The 17,056-nt window shown below is 53.0% G+C and overlaps 1 protein-coding gene across 1 annotated transcript; it reads left to right on the top strand.

Moving 5' to 3' along the window:
* The first annotated feature begins 3,115 nt into the window (after positions 1-3,115).
* Positions 3,116-16,857, top strand: TIMM17A (translocase of inner mitochondrial membrane 17A). Its single transcript, XM_002694116.3, has 6 exons — positions 3,116-3,174; positions 7,195-7,294; positions 7,417-7,480; positions 11,338-11,466; positions 12,062-12,172; positions 14,186-16,857. The coding sequence occupies exons 1-6, from the start codon at positions 3,149-3,151 to the stop codon at positions 14,269-14,271; spliced, it is 516 nt and encodes a 171-aa protein (XP_002694162.1). The 5' UTR covers positions 3,116-3,148; the 3' UTR covers positions 14,272-16,857.
* Positions 16,858-17,056: the final 199 nt, after the last annotated feature.

The raw sequence follows: 17,056 nt of genomic DNA, 5'->3' as shown, positions 1-17,056 counted from the left end.
AGAAGAGAAGCACAAGGGCGGCAAGAGGCTGGTTTCACGGTTCACGCTCAGGCTCCCCGGGCAGCTGACCTGGTGCCCTAGGTCCTGGGCCCACTGCTCACCCCACACCGGTTCTAGCCAGCCACCTCCTCCTCTGAGATCCAGCTCCATCATCTGTCAAACAAAGACAGCACTGTGCCAGCCTCGGAGGTGGCTGTGGGCATCAGATGTGAGGCGCCTGGTCAGTACAGCTGACAGGCAGTGAGCACAGTCACCGGCTGCGGGGGTCACGATCAGCACACCGTCACCGGCTGCGGGGGTCACGGGGGTCACGATCACGCACGTTTGCACTGGGTCTGGGTTCCGTTCTCCGTATCCCACCTCCTCTCTCATCCTTGTCTCTCCGACCTTCAGCAAAAACCACCCTCAACACACAGGCACGCCCGAATGTGTGCACACGTGCATGTGCCCGCATGTGTGTACACACTCGCCGTTTCACCTGGTTCTCATTATTCACTTATTCATTCATTCAAGGCTGGTATGTTTATATCCCTCTCCCTCCCCCCGCTACCTCACCGACCAGGCCCTATAGAGAGATACAAGAAAACTTACAGTGCGGTCATTCTCTTTCAAATGTGAAATCGATTGAGGTAAAAAACACCTGCATGTGCTATAAGGGAAAGTATTAATAACACAGGAGAGGGGAAGCAACTGCTCAGAGCTCCAGGGAGACACACTAATCTTGTGGGGAGTCAGGCAGCCCCCAGTGGGCACACTGAGGCCCTGGGCTGGCCTGGGGGGCTCCGGGAGCCGTGTGGTTAGAAGTGTCTCTTGCTCCCACCCCCCGATCATCTGTCTGGGCCTCTCTCCCACCCAGAAGAGGCACCGTCTTCTGTGACCCCAGCTCTGGCGCCATCCCAGCCAGCTTCTCCATGGAGCAGGTAAAAGCGGCTCTGTCCAGCCCCGAGGCACACTTCCTTCTCCTGAGGCAGGGTCACTCGGCCCAGGGCACCTGGTTTCAGAAGTCGTCTCTTCCTCCAGGTTCTAAACTCAAAATACAAAGCAGAGCTTCCACACTTGCAGGGCAGGACTCACAGCCTCCTAATCAAAGAGTGACGGGATTATGGGACGGCCTAGCCCCCAGAGAAAACCCAGCACTACAATACCAGAGGGAGGAAAGGCCCGGGACCCCAAACTCTGCCCAAAAGATGTGGTACATGTGGTGGACAGGGAACTAGAAGCAATTAACTAATGCTTAGAGTGGCTCTCAGCTGGACTGAGTGACCCCAGGAAAGTCACATTTTCAGGACTATTGGGTGGCAGTATAGTGTGGCAGATAAGGCCGTGGGCTCCAGAGTCGAATGACATGGGCTCAAATCTGAAATGTGTGCCCTTGAGTGAGTTATTTACCCTTTCTGAGCTGCAGGAAATGGAAAACAAGAATCCTAGAAGTGCCTAGAGAAAGAATACTTACTGCAAGCATTATGGAGTTATTAAAGATGCCAAATACAATGATGCACACAAAGCGAGCAAATGCTGTGAGCACTTGGCCTGTGCGCACTCAGTTTACAGCTTCCCCAGCTTCCTTCTCGTTGGGGAGGTGGGAAGTTCCTCCGGAGAAGCAGACTCTGTCTCTGAAGCCATCCCCTGGCCTGGCCCACACTCCGGGGAGGAGCGGAACTGGGCAGAGGAGAGCCCCAGGAGAGAGCACAGAGGGTACACATCTTCCTGAAAAGAGGGCAGGGGGAGGGGGGAGAGGGCAGAAAAGAGCCTGCCTCTCCTCCCCAACTCCTGCCCAGCCTAAACCCTCATCAGGCCCCAGTCATAGACCAGAGTCCCAGACCCAGAGCCGGAGGTGGTGCCAGCCTCACTCATCCACAGCCATCAGGCCAGGTGGGGCTGAGGGTGGTGACCTCCTGCTGGGTGGAGCTCTTGAGGCCCCCAATCCTCTGGCTCACTGGAGCCCAACCCAATTGGGGGGATGTCGGTTCTGAAAACGTGCATCCCTCTGCAGGTGTGAGTGTGGAGAAGGTGTCTCTCTTGCATCCTCCACACAAGATGCCGTCAGTCTGTGAGCTCACTGTCTACAGGAACTTGAATAAAGTAGACACAATTTGAATACATCGCTGTTACCCTGGAGAGCAGACAATCTGCTCAAGTGAGGGGGGAGGGAGCTGTACCTTCAGTGTCCTGGAGCGCGAAGACCCCTGCTCCAGAGGCAGTCCTGCCTCAGCCCTGTCAGGAGACCTGCTTGTAGCAACGGTTTCCCAAGGGTGACCTTCTCATGCTCTGGTGTGTAGAAACCCCCACGGGTCACAGAGTCCCAGATTATCACAAACATTTAAGGGACATCCACTACTTCCCGGCGCTGAGAGTCAAAGGACCTGGGCACTGCCTGCCCTCACGGAGCTCCGGGGAGTCGGTGGGGCCTCACCCACCCAGACGAAGTAGGTAGCATTACTTCACACTTGACAGCCAGGTGCTAGAACAAAGAAACGCGTCCGGGAGTTAGGGGAGCCCTAGCGGAGCGACCCGGAGAAGGCAATGGCACCCCACTCCAGTACTCCTGCCTGGAAAATCCCATGGACGGAGGAGCCTGGTAGGCTGCAATCCATGGGGTCACTGAGGGTCGGACACGACTGAGGGACTTCACTTTCACTTTTCACTTTCATGCATTGGAGAAGGAAATGGCAACCCACTCCAGTGTTCTTGCGTGGAGAATCCCACGGACGGGGGAGCCTGGTGGGCTGCCGTCTATGGAGTCATACAGAGACGGACACGACTGAAATGACTTAGCAGTAGCAGCAGCAGCGGAGAGACCCGGGTGGGTGACTTCAGTGATGGGTACCTCTCCGTACCTGGCGCCCCGCCCCGCCCCGCCCCGCCCCGCCCCGCCCCGCCCCGCCCCGCCCCGCCCCGCCCTCTGCGCCGGAGCCCCGCCCACTCCCGGAGCCCCGCCCCTCAGCACCTCCCCCTGCGCCGGGGTCCCGCCCCCGCCCCGCCCGGAGCCCCGCCTTCCGCCTCGCAGCTCAGTCCCCGGCCCCGATTGGCTTCAGCAGGAGGCGGCGAGCCAATCCTCGAAGAATCTAACGCTCTACTCCTGGGATCACTTCCGCTGCCGGGCAGGCCGCGCTCTGTTCGCCCGGCATCGCGGAGCCGCGGAGTCAAGATGGAGGAGTACGCACGCGAGCCCTGGTGAGCCTGCCTGCCGCCTGCCCCGCTGCTGCCGCCGGCCCCGGGTCCCCGGGTCCCCGGGTCCCCGGGCCCCCGGGTCGAGGCCGCTCTCAGCCGCGGACTGGGCGGCGCCAGGGGCCGTGGGCGCCCGGACGTGAGCGGCCGGCTGGGGCCACCGGAGCTGTTCCCGGTGACCTTGCGGCGGCTCGAGGGCGCCCCGGCTCGTCTTTGTCGCCGCGACCCCTGCCCGGCGGCGTGTGGGGAGCATCCCCGCTGCCCGCTGGCGATCCTGGGCTCGTCCTTGCGTTCGCGCGTCTCGCCCTGCGAGGGGAGGCGGCGGTGTCCTGGGAGGGTCCGCGTGGCGCGGCGGCTGCGGTCCGGGCGGTGGGGAGCGGGCGGTGGAGGGGGACCCGGGCGGTGGGGACGGGGCGCCGCGCCCGGGAAAACAGGGAGAGTAGTGTGCTCTCCAAGTCGCCGACAGCGGTCCGTCCGTTCGGCGCCTAGCGAGGTCTGTCCTAGGAATGAAAGCGTGGAGGAGTCAGGCACTCACACGGTTTAAGGCTTCTGGGGTCATGAATGACAAATCAAATCTTGTTATTTGAGTTCTTGTGCAAGAGCGGGAACCAGGGTGTTCTCCAGCTGTGTGACATTGCCTGCGCTAGCCATGTTGCTGCTTTGTGCTGTTATCCTCTCTGAAATGAGACAGAGGGTATGTTTCAGGGCCTCCCAGCTCTTTAAATCTATCTTCTCTCAAGAGAGTGGTCCCCCTTCCTTGCTGGTGCTCAGGTGTGCGGGGCTCAAACACAGGGTGGTAGGAGGGGAAAATATTTGACTTTGTTGGGTTAAAGATTTTATGGAATATTAAATTCCCATTCTCTATTCAGTGTGTTCAGTCTCTAAGTTGTGTCTGACTCTTTGGACCCCATGAACGGCCACACACCAGGCTTCCTTGTCCTTCACTAGCTCCTGGAGTTTGCTCAAACTCATGTCCATTGAGTCGATGATGCCATCCAACCGTCTCATCCTCTGTTGCCCCCTTCTCCTCCTGCCCTCAGGCTTTTCCAGCATCACCGGCTTTTCCAGTGAGTCAGCTCTTCACATTAGGTGGCCAAAGTATTGAAGCTTCAGCTTCAGCCCGTCCAATGGATATTCTGGGTTGATGTCTTTTAGGATTCATTGGTTTGATGATCTTGCAGTCCACAGGACTCTCAATATCAAGAGTCTTCTCCAGCACCACAATTTGAAAGCATCAATTCTTCAGCACACAGCCTTCTAATGGTTCAACTCTCACATCTGAACATGAATACTGGAAAAACCATTGCTTTGACTATACGGACCTTTGTTGGCAAAGTGATGTCTCTGCTTTTTAATGCACTGTCTAAGTTTGTCGTAGCTTTCCTTCCAAGGAGTAAGTGTCTTTTAATTTCATGGCTCCAGTCATCATCTGCAGTGATTTTGGAGCCAAGAAAAGAAAGTCTGATACTGTTTCTACTTTTCCCTCATCTGTTTGATGGGACCCGATGCCATGCTCTTGTTAGTTTTTTGAACATGGAGTTTTAAGACAGGCTTTTCACTCTCTCACCTTCATCAGGAGGCTCTTTAGTCCCGTCCTAAGTATGTCATAGGTACTTCATCATCTTACTCTTTAATCACGTGTTCTCAGAAGCCCTTGGCCTGTGGTAGAAAGAACTTGGGGGTTTTGGAGTACTACATTTTTTGTATTTAAATTGGTTCTATCAATACCTGTATGATCTTGCTCAAAGTGCTTAATCTCTTAGCCTCTGTTCATCTGTAAAATGGAGAGGAAACAAATATTCTTTTGCAAAGTTAAAAGATTAGGCACTCTATAAGGGCCTCCCTGGTAACTCAGATGGTAAAGAATCTGCCTGCAATGCAGGAGACCTAGGTTCAATCCCTGGGTTGGGAAGATCCCCTGGAGTAGGAAATGGCAACCCACTCCAGTATTCTTGCCTGGAAAATCCCATGGACAGAGAAGCCTGGTGGGTTGCAGTCCATGGCATTGCAAAAAGTTGGACATGACTGAGCAACTAACACTTCACTTCATAAGAAAATAGGCTGGCTTTCTTGAAAGTAAGGTTATTTGCGTTATAAACCGCCCAAACCATTTATTGCGCACTCAGTCTTATCTGACTCCTTGCGTCCCCATCCCCATTGACTTTAGCCCGCCAGACTCCTCTGTCCATGGAATTCTCCAGGCAAGAATACTGGAGTACGTTGCCAGTAGATCTTCAGGGGATCTTCCCGACTCAGAGATTGAACCTGTGTCTTTATCACCGAGCCACCAGGAAGCCCACCATATTGGATATTTTAAAAATGTTAACTTTTGATCTTGTGAATCATTATTGGTCCCTGTTGCCCTGTGTTTGCCTGGCATTTATATTTAGGGTCTGGGTTCAACTTTGCTTTTGTGCATCTGGCACATCCCTGAGGGAACACTGATTTCCGCAGACCTGGTTCAGAAGCTGTTTCCGTCCTGCGTTTGTTTTAGACATCATCTTGTGCAATACTGTGGCTGCTCTCTGATCTGAATCCTGCTGCTTTTTACTGATTTTTTAAATGCTCATTTCCGTTCTGATTATAGGATCATTAACCTTTTAAAGTTAGTGTCTCTCCCTTGTCTTTTTTTTTTTTTTCTTTGCTGCACCAAGTAGCTTATGGGATCTTACTTCCCCAACCAGGGATCAAACCTGGGGCCTTAGCAGTGAAAGCACCAAGTCTTAACCTCTGGACCACCAGGGAATTCACCTCTGTTAGTGTTTCTACCATTTTGAGGACAGTGTCCTAACCCTTTTTAGTCTCAGAGCTTCTCCATCTTTCAGCGGGAAGCCAGGTTGCCCAGGGCTGTGCTGACTTAGGCTCTGATTAGTGGGTTGTGGGTGGAACCTGCCCAGAGTCTGCATCTGCTGATTTTGCTTTCAGGCTCGTTACAGGAAGCCTGGGGTAGCCAGGCCCAGAAGCATCAGGCTGACAGTTGGATACCTGTCACATGAGGTTGTCATTCTGTACCAGCCTCTGATTTGTATTAGGCTTGGAGAGGACAAGGTGTTTCAGCTTCAGGATTTTGTATTTCTATCTGGCAATGTCGGAAATTACTCATTATTCAGATTCTTCAGCAGCAGTGATGCACTAAACTCACATGTTTACTTGAGCAGGTGGATTGCCCACTTCACCCTTGAGATTAGAAAAGACATTTATGAACTGGATTATTCACCGACTTGTTTTTTTTTTGGCCACGCCTTGCAGAATCTTAGTTCCCCAACCAGGGATGGAACCCGGGGCCACCACAGTGAAAACACTGAGTCCTAACCACCAACCACCAGGGCATTCCCATTCACAGACTAAGTTTTTAGTAAGCCAGATTCCTGGAATATTAGTTCTGTTCCACTGATCAAATCAATCAGATGTGACTGTGCTGCGTGAGTTAGGCGGCTGCATCTGGAGACCAGGTTTACAAATTTAACCTCTAACAATCAGATATTAGAGGTTACCAATGTGTTAAGTGGATCTGATGCAAACTAAAGTTCCAAGTGCTAACGTGGACTCAGTAAACCTGAAAAGAAGTTTTAAAATTTAAATATTAAATAGTGTGTCTTCCTCTGCACTTGTTGAAGCCTTATTCTTTGGGTCTCAGCTTTAAATTTTGCTCCTTCTGGAGAGCTTAGCTTGATCGTGAGGCAGTTGGGTCACCGTTTGGTTACAGTGTAATTTCCTAACGCTTGTTAATTGGCTTTGCACCCTGCCAGCTTAGGGTAGATGCACCAGCAGTTGAGTGAGTGAGTGAGCGCTGTGAACAGTAGGGAGCTGAAGCCGGTTCCCTCCCTCAGCTTAGAGGACTTGGGCGGAGCAGCTCTGTCTGTTCGATCCTTCTTCTTGTGGGCCAGATCCTTCTTTTCATGGGCCAGCCGTTTGGTGGCCGTGCGCCCTGCGCTGGAATCTGGTGTGTCCCTGGTCAGCAGGGGGTCTGTGGCTTGTAAATGAGAACCGTGCTCATCTTGTATCCTTTCTCCTTCCTGTTCGTAGCCCCTGGCGCATCGTGGATGACTGCGGTGGGGCCTTCACAATGGGAACCATAGGCGGTGGGATCTTCCAGGCAATCAAAGGCTTCCGCAATTCTCCAGTGGTAAGTGGGTGACCAGTCTCGTGTTACCATCACGTGATTGCTATTTGCTAATATCACTTGGGCCTGTCAGTGCGTTGGAAACATGTTATTCTCCTAATACATCTCCTTTTGTTTCCTTACAGGGAGTAAACCACAGACTACGAGGGAGTTTGACAGCTATTAAAACCAGGGCTCCGCAGTTGGGAGGTAAGCAGAGTGTTGCTGTTTGAACTCCAAACGCTTTTTTCCCTGTTTTTTTTTTTCTGAGGATGAAGCTCTGTTTTTTTATTTTTTTTCCCTTTTCTTTTGTAGATTTTACGAGTTAGTGATTTTAGTTAGGTCTAAATAACTGCTTGTCCCATTCTGAGGGGTCTTGGTTTATGATTTATCTTAACTTAAATTGTTGCATCCAGGTGGCACTCTGCTCTTCAGAAGCTTGGTGGTGTTCTGTTTCTGTTTGTCTTTGTTTTGTTTTCCCCTCTTATCCAGAAGGAAGACGGTGTGTCCACAGCTTAAGTCTGTGAGTCTGGAGTGATCGTGTCTAGGGTAGTGTGAAGCTGATGAGGGTATGAGTGGAAGGCTGGGTTCACGAGAGCTTGATGGCGCTCCTCCCCAAAGGTAGCTTTTTGGATGTCCGTGCAGAAGTGGAGGAGATGATGTTCATCGCGTTCTTTAAGCTTGGTCACTCAGAAACTGGGAGGAGAGAGGGCAGGAAAGCTGGAAGCTTATGTTCGTTTACAGCGACGCCGTCAGGCTGAAGGGACCACGTTCAGCACGAAGAGGAGCCAGCACCAAGCCTCCCCCCAGTCTGTGCGGCAGAGGAGACGGCCTCTCTCTCACTCTGTTTTTATAGCGTTTTTTCTCTTTAGAAGGTGGTAGCTGGCCTGTGTCGTTTACTGAGTGCTTGTCATGTGCTGAACTCTCCAAGTGTTCCCTTATTTCATTTAGCCCTCACAGCAACACAGAGGGTAAGTGATGTTACTCTGTCTTCCAATGGAGGAAATGGAGGCTCCAAGGTTGACGTGATGGTGTATCTGTTTCCTGTTCTTCCCCCTGTGATAGTTGGACACCTTGGAGAGTACATTGACTCATTCTCCTCTGGTCTAATGGTTCCCACGCTGTTCGGGGGTGATAACTGGTAAACAAGCACACACCCCACCCGACCTTCAGTAAACGCAGAGGTCCTACGGGCGTTAACAGGGGTCTTGAGAGGCTGCTTCCATCACATGCGTTCTCAGTGAACAAAAGACCAGGTGACTGTCACAGACAGGATCAACCTGAGGACGTGTGACGGCTGAACATGCGGTGGGACTGGAAACGGACATAAACACTGAGGAAACCTGACTTTAGTACGGACATCAGTTAATAATGTACAGTGTTCGGGGCTTCCCTGGTGGTCCAGTGGTTAGGGGTCTGCCTTGCAGTGCAGGGGGCGTGGACCCAATCCCTGGTCAGGGATGCGTGGAGCAGGGGGCGTGGACTCAGTCCCTGGTCAGGGATGTGTGGGGCAGCTGAGCCCGTGTATGTACCTAGAGCCCAGACTGCAACAGGAGAAGCTGCCACAGGGAGACCCCCGCCCACAGCAGCTAGAGAGGAGCCCCCGACACATGGCAGCTAGAGAGGAGCCCCCCACACACGGCAGCTAGAGAGGAGACACCCCCACAAGTAGAGAGGCGCCCCCGCAACTAGAGAGGAGCCCCCCACAACTAGAGAGCCCCTCACAAGTAGGCGCCCCCACAACTAGAGAGGAGCCCCCCACACACGGCAGCTAGAGAGGAGACACCCCCACAAGTAGAGAGGAGCCCTGCCACCACAACTAGAGAAAGCCCTCACCCAGCGAAGAAGACCCCGTGCAGCCAAAAATGAATTAACTGAAAAACATTTAAAATAAATACAAATGCCGGGATGGCACTTGGAATTTAATTCAGGGAGTACAGACTGAGCTCTTCCAGTCGAGCTCCTGGAAAGGGCAGCGTGGGAAAGCCATAGTTGTGTCCTGAAAGGTCTTCTGTTTCCAGAGCGGAACCGAGATGTTTTGACACGTCCCCATTCTTCCAGCCCATCTGCGCACCTGGACTCGCCCCGAGTGTAGTCAGCCCTTCCTTCCCATTGAGAACAGGACTTGGAAGTACTTCCAAGTACGATGCTGGACCCTAGCATCGTTGCTGTGGGCTGCAGCCGTTCCCAGGCCTTCTTAGGAGCGTCCTGTGTATTTACATATATACACGTGGACCCTCTGACCACATACGTACGCACTCACGTTTAGATCTGTTTTCTGTATATCTGTCTGTGTTGGAAATCGGGTTCACAGTGATAGCCCTGATTGCAGTCCAGGCCTGCAGAGTCCTTCTCCTTTCTCCTCTCTCTTACTACAATTTAAAAAGTAAGAAAAACGACCTGAGGAGCCCTCGTGCTGGATCCTGCACCCTCTGAAACCTCTGGACGCGGGGGTGGGCTGACCAGGGCCAGGGTCAGACTGCCCGACACCCTTCCACATGGGCACACGGACCCCCGTGCCTGGGAGTGCCCCTCGCGTGGACCCTGCTCACCTGCTCTGGCCGCGGCTGCCCTCTCAGGCCCCCGTCTGCGTGGACCAGTCTCCAGTCTAGTCAGCCCCTGGCTCACTCCGGCAGGCATCCTTGGGGTGGGAGGTTCAGACCTTGAGGAGGAGTGGAGTGGGCGGGCCTTGTCTGAGTGTGGCCAGGTGACTGACATGCCTGGGCGTCATCTCTCGCAGGGCAGGGCCCCCCTGAGCTGGAAGGGGTGACTCAGTCCTGTCGTCTGGGGTGTCTGGTGCAGGGCCAGCGGTGAGCAGGCTGTTGCTCAGCTGACTGGTGGTAGCGTGCAGGGGAGAACAGAGGTCTGCTGATCGGGCTCAGACCCTGTCCCTGGTCAGCACACCCCTGCATCCGGAGGTTTCAGAGGGTGCAAGATCCCAGCACGAGGGCTCCTCAGGTCGTTTTTCTTACTTTTTACATTGTAGTAAGTACAAGAGCCCTTTCTGTGGAGTGCACGCTGTGTGCTCACGTTAGAAGATTTGGAAAATGAAAGCATAAAGAAGTTGGATGGCCCGTTACCATCTGCGCCGGAGGCGCTGGCAGTGGAGGCCTCGGTGTCACCTCCTGCATTCTGTGTGCAGTTGGATGGCCCGTTACCATCTGCGCCGGAGGCGCTGGCAGAGGAGGCCGCGGTGTCACCTCCTGCATTCTGTGTGCAGTTGGATGGCCCGTTACCATCTGCGCCGGAGGCGCTGGCAGTGGAGGCCGCGGTGTCCCCTCCCGCATTCTGTGTGAGGCGCTGGCAGAGGAGGCCACGGTGTCCCCTCCTGCATTCTGTGTGCGGTGCTGGCAGTGGAGGCTGCGGTGTCACCTCCTGCATTCTGTGTGCAGTTGGATGGCCCGTTACCATCTGCGCCGGAGGCGCTGGCAGTGGAGGCCGCGGTGTCACCTCCCGCATTCTGTGTGCACGTCCACGCTCGCGCCTGCGCTACTTGTCATTTTATGGACTAGTCACCGTCTAGGGAGACTTTCAGTGTGAAGTGGTCTGACGACTGAGGGTTGCTTTTAGCTTCGTGCTAGAGGAGTAAAGGGTGGAAAGGAGTGGGGAAGGCAGACTCCATCCCTCGCAGCTCCATAATTCTCACCACTCGCGTTGCCCTTTGCTCTGGGTGTGTCCTGACTCGCGCCCGTGACACAGTGCAGAGGGCCTGGGCGTCTTCTGTGCTCTCTCTGCTGATTTTCACAGAGCAGGTGCTTGGTGGCTCTGACTGAAGAGAAGGAAGAGACGAAAGGGGAAGCTGTATCAAAGGACGGAAGGCGGGCGCACACGCTCTGCCAAAGTGGCTCTGAGTGCAGAGCCCGGTCTGCTGAGGCTTCGGGCCGTGGCTGCTCACTGATACAGCCCGAGCTTTATTAAAAAGACCAGCATTCTGACTCTTGTTCAGTCCTTAGTTAGAGTGCGAGAATTCTAATATAGTGAGTGTTGTTATTTAAGCTTGTTTTTGACTATAAAGTTTAAAATGTAAGATTAGAACAATGAAATGTGTTTTGTTTCTTTATAAACAGGTAGCTTCGCGGTTTGGGGAGGCCTGTTTTCCATGATCGACTGCAGTATGGTTCAGATCCGAGGGAAGGAAGACCCCTGGAACTCCATCACAAGCGGTGCCTTAACCGGAGCCATCCTGGCGGCAAGAAGTAAGATGCGTGTGTGTGGGGGGGCCATCTGACCCCGGCACGCCTGTAGTAGCTGAACCGAGCCTTGTGTCAGTCGGTTTAGTGTGGGTGCAAGTGTGAGCTGGGATAAGTGGAAGGATCTGTTACTTGGAATGTTGAGCGTGCGAGCACCTGGGGCTCCGACCAGTAACCGCCGTGGTCAGAGCTGCTCATGGTCTAGTTCCCCACTGACCAGCTGTGACCGGGCCTCTCCCTCCTCAGTCTGCAATGAGTCATGGACCTGCCGCACAGCATTGTTAGGAGCGTAGAGCGCAGAACTTTCCGGGTCCCTGGGGTTAGAGCAACCCGGAACTCCTCTGGGCCTGGGGGGTGGGCGGGGTCACCAGGTGGCGAGTGTGTGGACATCGTGGGTTGTGACGCCTCTGTCACAAGCCTCAACTCTACCGTCCCACCCAAGAGCCACTGCAGACCACACGTGAGCGCACGTGCACGTTGTCCCAGTAAAACTATTTGTATAAGCAGGCCGCGAGCTGGGTTTCGCCTGTGGACAGGTCTGTCCATCAGTGTGCCTGATGTTAACCTGGATCTCTGTCTCTCCCCTTACCAATGCCCTCAGACGGGCCAGTGGCCATGGTCGGGTCGGCTGCCGTGGGTGGCGTTCTCCTGGCTCTCATCGAAGGGGCTGGCATCTTGTTGACACGCTTTGCGTCTGCACAGTTTCCCAACGGTGAGTCATCTCTCTGTTAGCACACAGCTCAGGCATTTGGAATGACACAGATTCTGCCTGCTAAAATGTGGCCGGTTGAGCTCCACACATTACGTTGCGTGTGCTGAGCTTGGCGAGGATTGTGGGCGCAGGGGCAGTTCTGTTTGCAAAGGTCGGTGTGGGCGCAGTGGGCTGTTTGTGTTCAGAGGAGCACGGTGCTCGCCGAGATGGCGGATGGCCTGCCCTGATCCTGTTCATAGTTCCCGGGCCTTGTCAGCGCTCGTCTGCTTCTTGTAAGAAATTGCTGCTCATTTTAGAGCTGCGTGGAGGAGGTCCTTCAGCTGTGGGAGGGGCACGGTGGTCAGTCTGTGTCCTGTGCTGTGTGTGTGCGTGCCCGTGTGCGCTGGCCACCAGCGGCAGTGGGCACGAGGGTCTGGCACATGCTCAGATGAGTGAGGCGAGACCTGGGGGTGGTGCTTCTCGAGGGCAGGTGACCCCTGGTTGGGGGCTCGCTCTGGAGCCGGCAGGGAGAGCTGTTGAAGTTGGCAGTGTGGCATGCTGCTGCCTGCCTCTCCTGTCCAGCGCCGGGGAGCGTGAAAGGCTGGGCAGTCAGTTGGGCCACCAGCACCCATGACGTGGCCAGGCGGGGTCTGCTCTGCAGTCAACATGCGCAGGTTCTTGGGAATTAGAAAACTCGAGCGGTCTAAACAGGAATATTCCTTGACGTCGTAAGGCAGCAGAAAGACACAGGATCATTGGGTGGGGGTGGGAGTTGAAAGTTATTTTTGGAGCTCAGAAAATATTTGGCACAGAGCTCAGAGCTGGTCACAGCTTCCTTGGTTCGGTTTCCCTGATGCGGGGTCTTCTGGGGCAGCGTTGCTCCCAGAGGCCTGCTCAGCGCGCCAGTGGGTGACCCAGGCAGCCCTGGCTTCGCGCCTCCCTTCTGTTTTCACCATCGCTTCTAAATACTCTGCTGTGATTTTGCTTTTGCTTTTCAGTTTGACGCTTTAGTGTGAAAGATTTCACATAAAACATTAGAAAAGTTGCATATTTTCAGGAATTCGGAAATTGACATAAGGAGATGTCAGTCACACCATCTTGTGGGATCTAGCCTTGTTTCCTTGGCTTTAGGCTTCTGTCCTCAGAAGGAATAGCTGAAGGAAATGCTTTTGATCTTAGACCCAGATGTTTCCAAAAAGCTTTGTGGGGGCGGAAGTATTAGGAAAGTTAATTGTGTGTTTCCAATTAACTTACATGAAAAAATTCTTAAAAAATAAAACTATCCAAATGGTAACAAGGATTATTTGGGGTTTATCTTTTTCACCCAGTGTCTCCTTCAGCTTTCTGGAATGAACAGATATTTTAGAGTGAAGAAAAGCAATCACTGGAATGAACGGAGCTCTGGAAAGAGCCCTCTTTCCCCCTGGCCTCTTCCTCCCGCCCTTCAGTTTGCTCTCGTTTCCCAGGGGAAGTGGGGTGATGGCCACTGCTACAGGCTTTCTTTTAATGAGCCATGTTCTTCCTCGGGTCAGGGAGGCAGCACCAGCTGCTGTGCTTGGCATCTGTGTAAGCTCGGGGCGGGCCTGTCTTCCCATTGCAGAACCTGCTTCTTACATTCGTCATTGTATAGATTGTATTACTGAGTTCTCTTGAAAAATGACTGAGGTACTTAAACTTCGTGAAAATAATTTTAAATAGCTGCTGAAAAGTATGTCAGGAGGTGAGAGATTGGTGCGGTCTTGATGCGGCGGCTCCCTCAGCAGTTGCTTTAAAGCTGGCGTGCTGCCCTTGCTGTCGTTAGTCCATCTGACTGTGCGGAGCGTGTAGGGCCGTCTCTCGGGTGTGGGGTGGGGGGCTGCCTGTGCTGACACCGAGGAGGTGGTCTCGTGGGAGTCGAGCAGCCCCACAAACGTTCGATTACAGCTCGAACGTAGCAGGATTTCTTTTTGAGTTGATTGATTTGCTCGCTACAGAGACTTGTTCCTTCAAACTACATAGTATTTAGGTGGCGTTTAAATTCTCTCTGAACTGCAGGTCCTCCGTTTGCTGAAGACCCCTCCCAGTTGCCTTCCGCCCAGTTACCAGCCTCGCCCTTCGGGGAGTATCGGCAGTACCAGTAGGACTTCCCTCCCGGACTTCTACAGAGTGAGCTCAGTCTAAGGAAGGGTGTCAGAAGACCAGGTTCAGTCTGGTTCTAAAACCGCAGGGGGGACAGCTGTGGCCAAACAGGCTGTGAAGAGACTTTCAGCACCTTTTTCTATTTAAAGGAACGTGGTCGGGGTGGCGGGTGGGGTGGGGTGGGAATCTTAAAAGATAATACATTTATTTATTCACACTTGGATTGCATTTGTGATCAAAATAAATGTCTAAAATCCTTAGAAGGAAATACAGTGAGTGCTTAGAAGATGAAGGACCGCACGGCAGACAGCCACAAAGCGTGACTTTCCTCGGGGGCTTCTCGGCCTGGCTTTGCTCTGTTAGTCAAATAATAAAAAATGCCTGGAGGTTGCTCTCTCTTTTAGGATGAGTTGTAGACTTCTACTTTTCATCCTCAAATTCCGACAAGGCAGAGTCCACTGAAGACGGCACGCGGCGCGGTGGCCTGTGGGTCGGTGCACAGCGCGCACCGCCCGGCTGGCGCCGCTCGGCCTTCCCTCTGCGGGTGCAGCTGCGTCCTGGTTCATGGGTGTTGGCGGCAAGACGCGAACTCTTCGCCTTCAAGGCTGCTGGGTCTCGATTCTTAATCATCAGCAAAGCTTCCTTCCCGTAAATCCAGCTCTGTGTCAGAGGTTCACGGAGCAGCTGACAGCGCTGGAGAAGTCTGATGTTTGTTGCTGGAAAGTTTATAAAGTCCAGGTGGTTTTTAGTGTGTTACAAGTCCTTGAAGCTGATCTTTGTAAGGGTGTCCTTTGGGGTCTGGCTGGGACTAGAAGACAGATGGGCTGTTCAGAATCGGCCACTTTACTGGTGGTGAAAATGCCACGTGGCCTTCCAGAAGGCAGGCTGTGGCTCTCTCCCGGTTGCCTGCCTGGTGTGACTGCCTTGTGTGGTGAGCTCAGTGCTACATATGTAGCAAGCATTTAATTTACTCATCCTGGGTTGAGCTTTGTTTGTGTGGTAAAATACACAGGAAGTCATGTTTCTTTTAACCATTAAGTGTACAATTTGGTGGAATATAAATACAGTGTATCAACCGCCTTTAGTGTCCCAGAACTTCTGCAGCAGCAGGAGCAGAAACTGGGGGATGGTAACCACCGCCCCACTCCCCAGCTTCTGGTAGCACAGGACTGTGCTCCGTCTGCGAGTCCGCCTCTTCTGGGGACCTCATGTCAGCAGGACCTGTGGGATTTTCTTTCTGTGTTGCTCTTCATTTAGGACTTCATTCATGCTTTCTGACGGTTGAGTAACAATACTGCATTGTAGGCAGAGACCACGTTTTATTTCTCCATTCTTCCGTTGACGGACATTTGAATGATGCTGCTGTGGACACGGGCATACGGCTCCCTGAGCCCCTGCTCCTTTTTCTTCGGGGCACATTCCTAGGAGTGGAACTGCCGTGGGTGTGGTAACTCTGTTCAGCTGCTGAGGAAGCACCACGCTCTCCCGTAGTCGCTGCACCACGCGGCATTTCCACCAGCAGTGTGCAGGGCTCCGGCTTTCCTACACTCTCGCCAGCGTTTTTCCTCTACAGCCAGGCCAGTGCCTGTGACGTGTCTCTCATTGTGGTTCTGACTTGCGTTCTCCTGGTGACTGACGATGCTGTACTTTTTAGCCATTTGTGAGTGTCCGGGGTTTGTCCTTCAATCTGTAGCTGGTTTAACTTCCAGGCGTAAATGTAAGGAGGCTTTATTACAAGAACAGTTCAAAGCTGAGAGCATGTAGGGAAGATGCTTTATGTTTCTTAAGGTCCTCAAAACTCCTCTTAAATGGGGCATCGGTTTGGAAAGCAAGTTCCTTGCTTGTGAATTCAGAGTCTCTGGGGTATGTGTGTGTGATGCTGGCATGTTTTTCCATTTTACTGGTCATCTCAGCATCTCTGAACTGATCCTTGGGTACGGATGAATTTTCTAGAATGAGGGGTGGGGTGGAAGAGAAGAGTCTTGAAAAGGATGAAAGACCAGTTCTTTTTGATTCCACCACATGCAGGATGGCAGGTGGGAACCCAGAAACCTTCCTAGTTGTTTCCCAGCTTCTTGCTTCCCGTGGATACCTCTGTCTGCCCCAGGCTTAGAAGGACTTCTGTTCTCAGAAAGCCTGGCTGCCCCCTGCCCGTCCCTTCCCCCGCTGGAGCTGGCCCAGAGGGCAGTGGGTCCCTCTCTCACATGTCCAGTGCAGAGATAGGGGGGTGAGGAGGGAGGGCAAGGGGGAAGGCAAGCGTCACCCCTCAGTCTCCTCCTGGAAGGCTGGTGCCGTCATTTCCAGGCAGGGGAGCGTGTCCTCCGGCCATCCATCGGTGGACACACCCGTGCCCGCCCCTGACCCCCGCCCGTGTACCCTGCTGGCTGCTTCTTGGTGATTCGGATTCCCCCTCCTCCTTTCCCCCAACATGTTTTCAATGAAAATAGCAAACCTGTAAAGTTGGGGTTCACAGTGAACACGTGTGTACCCAGCACCTAGATTCTATGACTGACTTTACAGCACTTTACCATTGCCTGCCTGGTCACCTGTCCCCTGCTTTCTAATAAAATTGAAGTTTATGAAATCCATTGATAAGCATTGTAAGATGTGATTATTTTAAAGTTTAGAGAATAGTAGAAACCAGGTAGGTTATAGATTCTAATATCTTAAAATAGTGACTTGAAATGTTTAATAATGTTTAATAAATATTCTGAAACTAATTTTGGTGTATAAAGAATAAAAGGTAAAATCACCAAATTTGTTCTAATTACCAAGATAAACGCGGAA

The sequence above is a fragment of the Bos taurus genome, chromosome 16, assembly GCF_002263795.3.
Source record: "Bos taurus isolate L1 Dominette 01449 registration number 42190680 breed Hereford chromosome 16, ARS-UCD2.0, whole genome shotgun sequence".
NCBI lineage: Eukaryota > Metazoa > Chordata > Mammalia > Artiodactyla > Bovidae > Bos > Bos taurus.
Note: the sequence above shows the minus strand (reverse complement) of the source record. Positions and strands in the feature narration are given on the sequence as shown.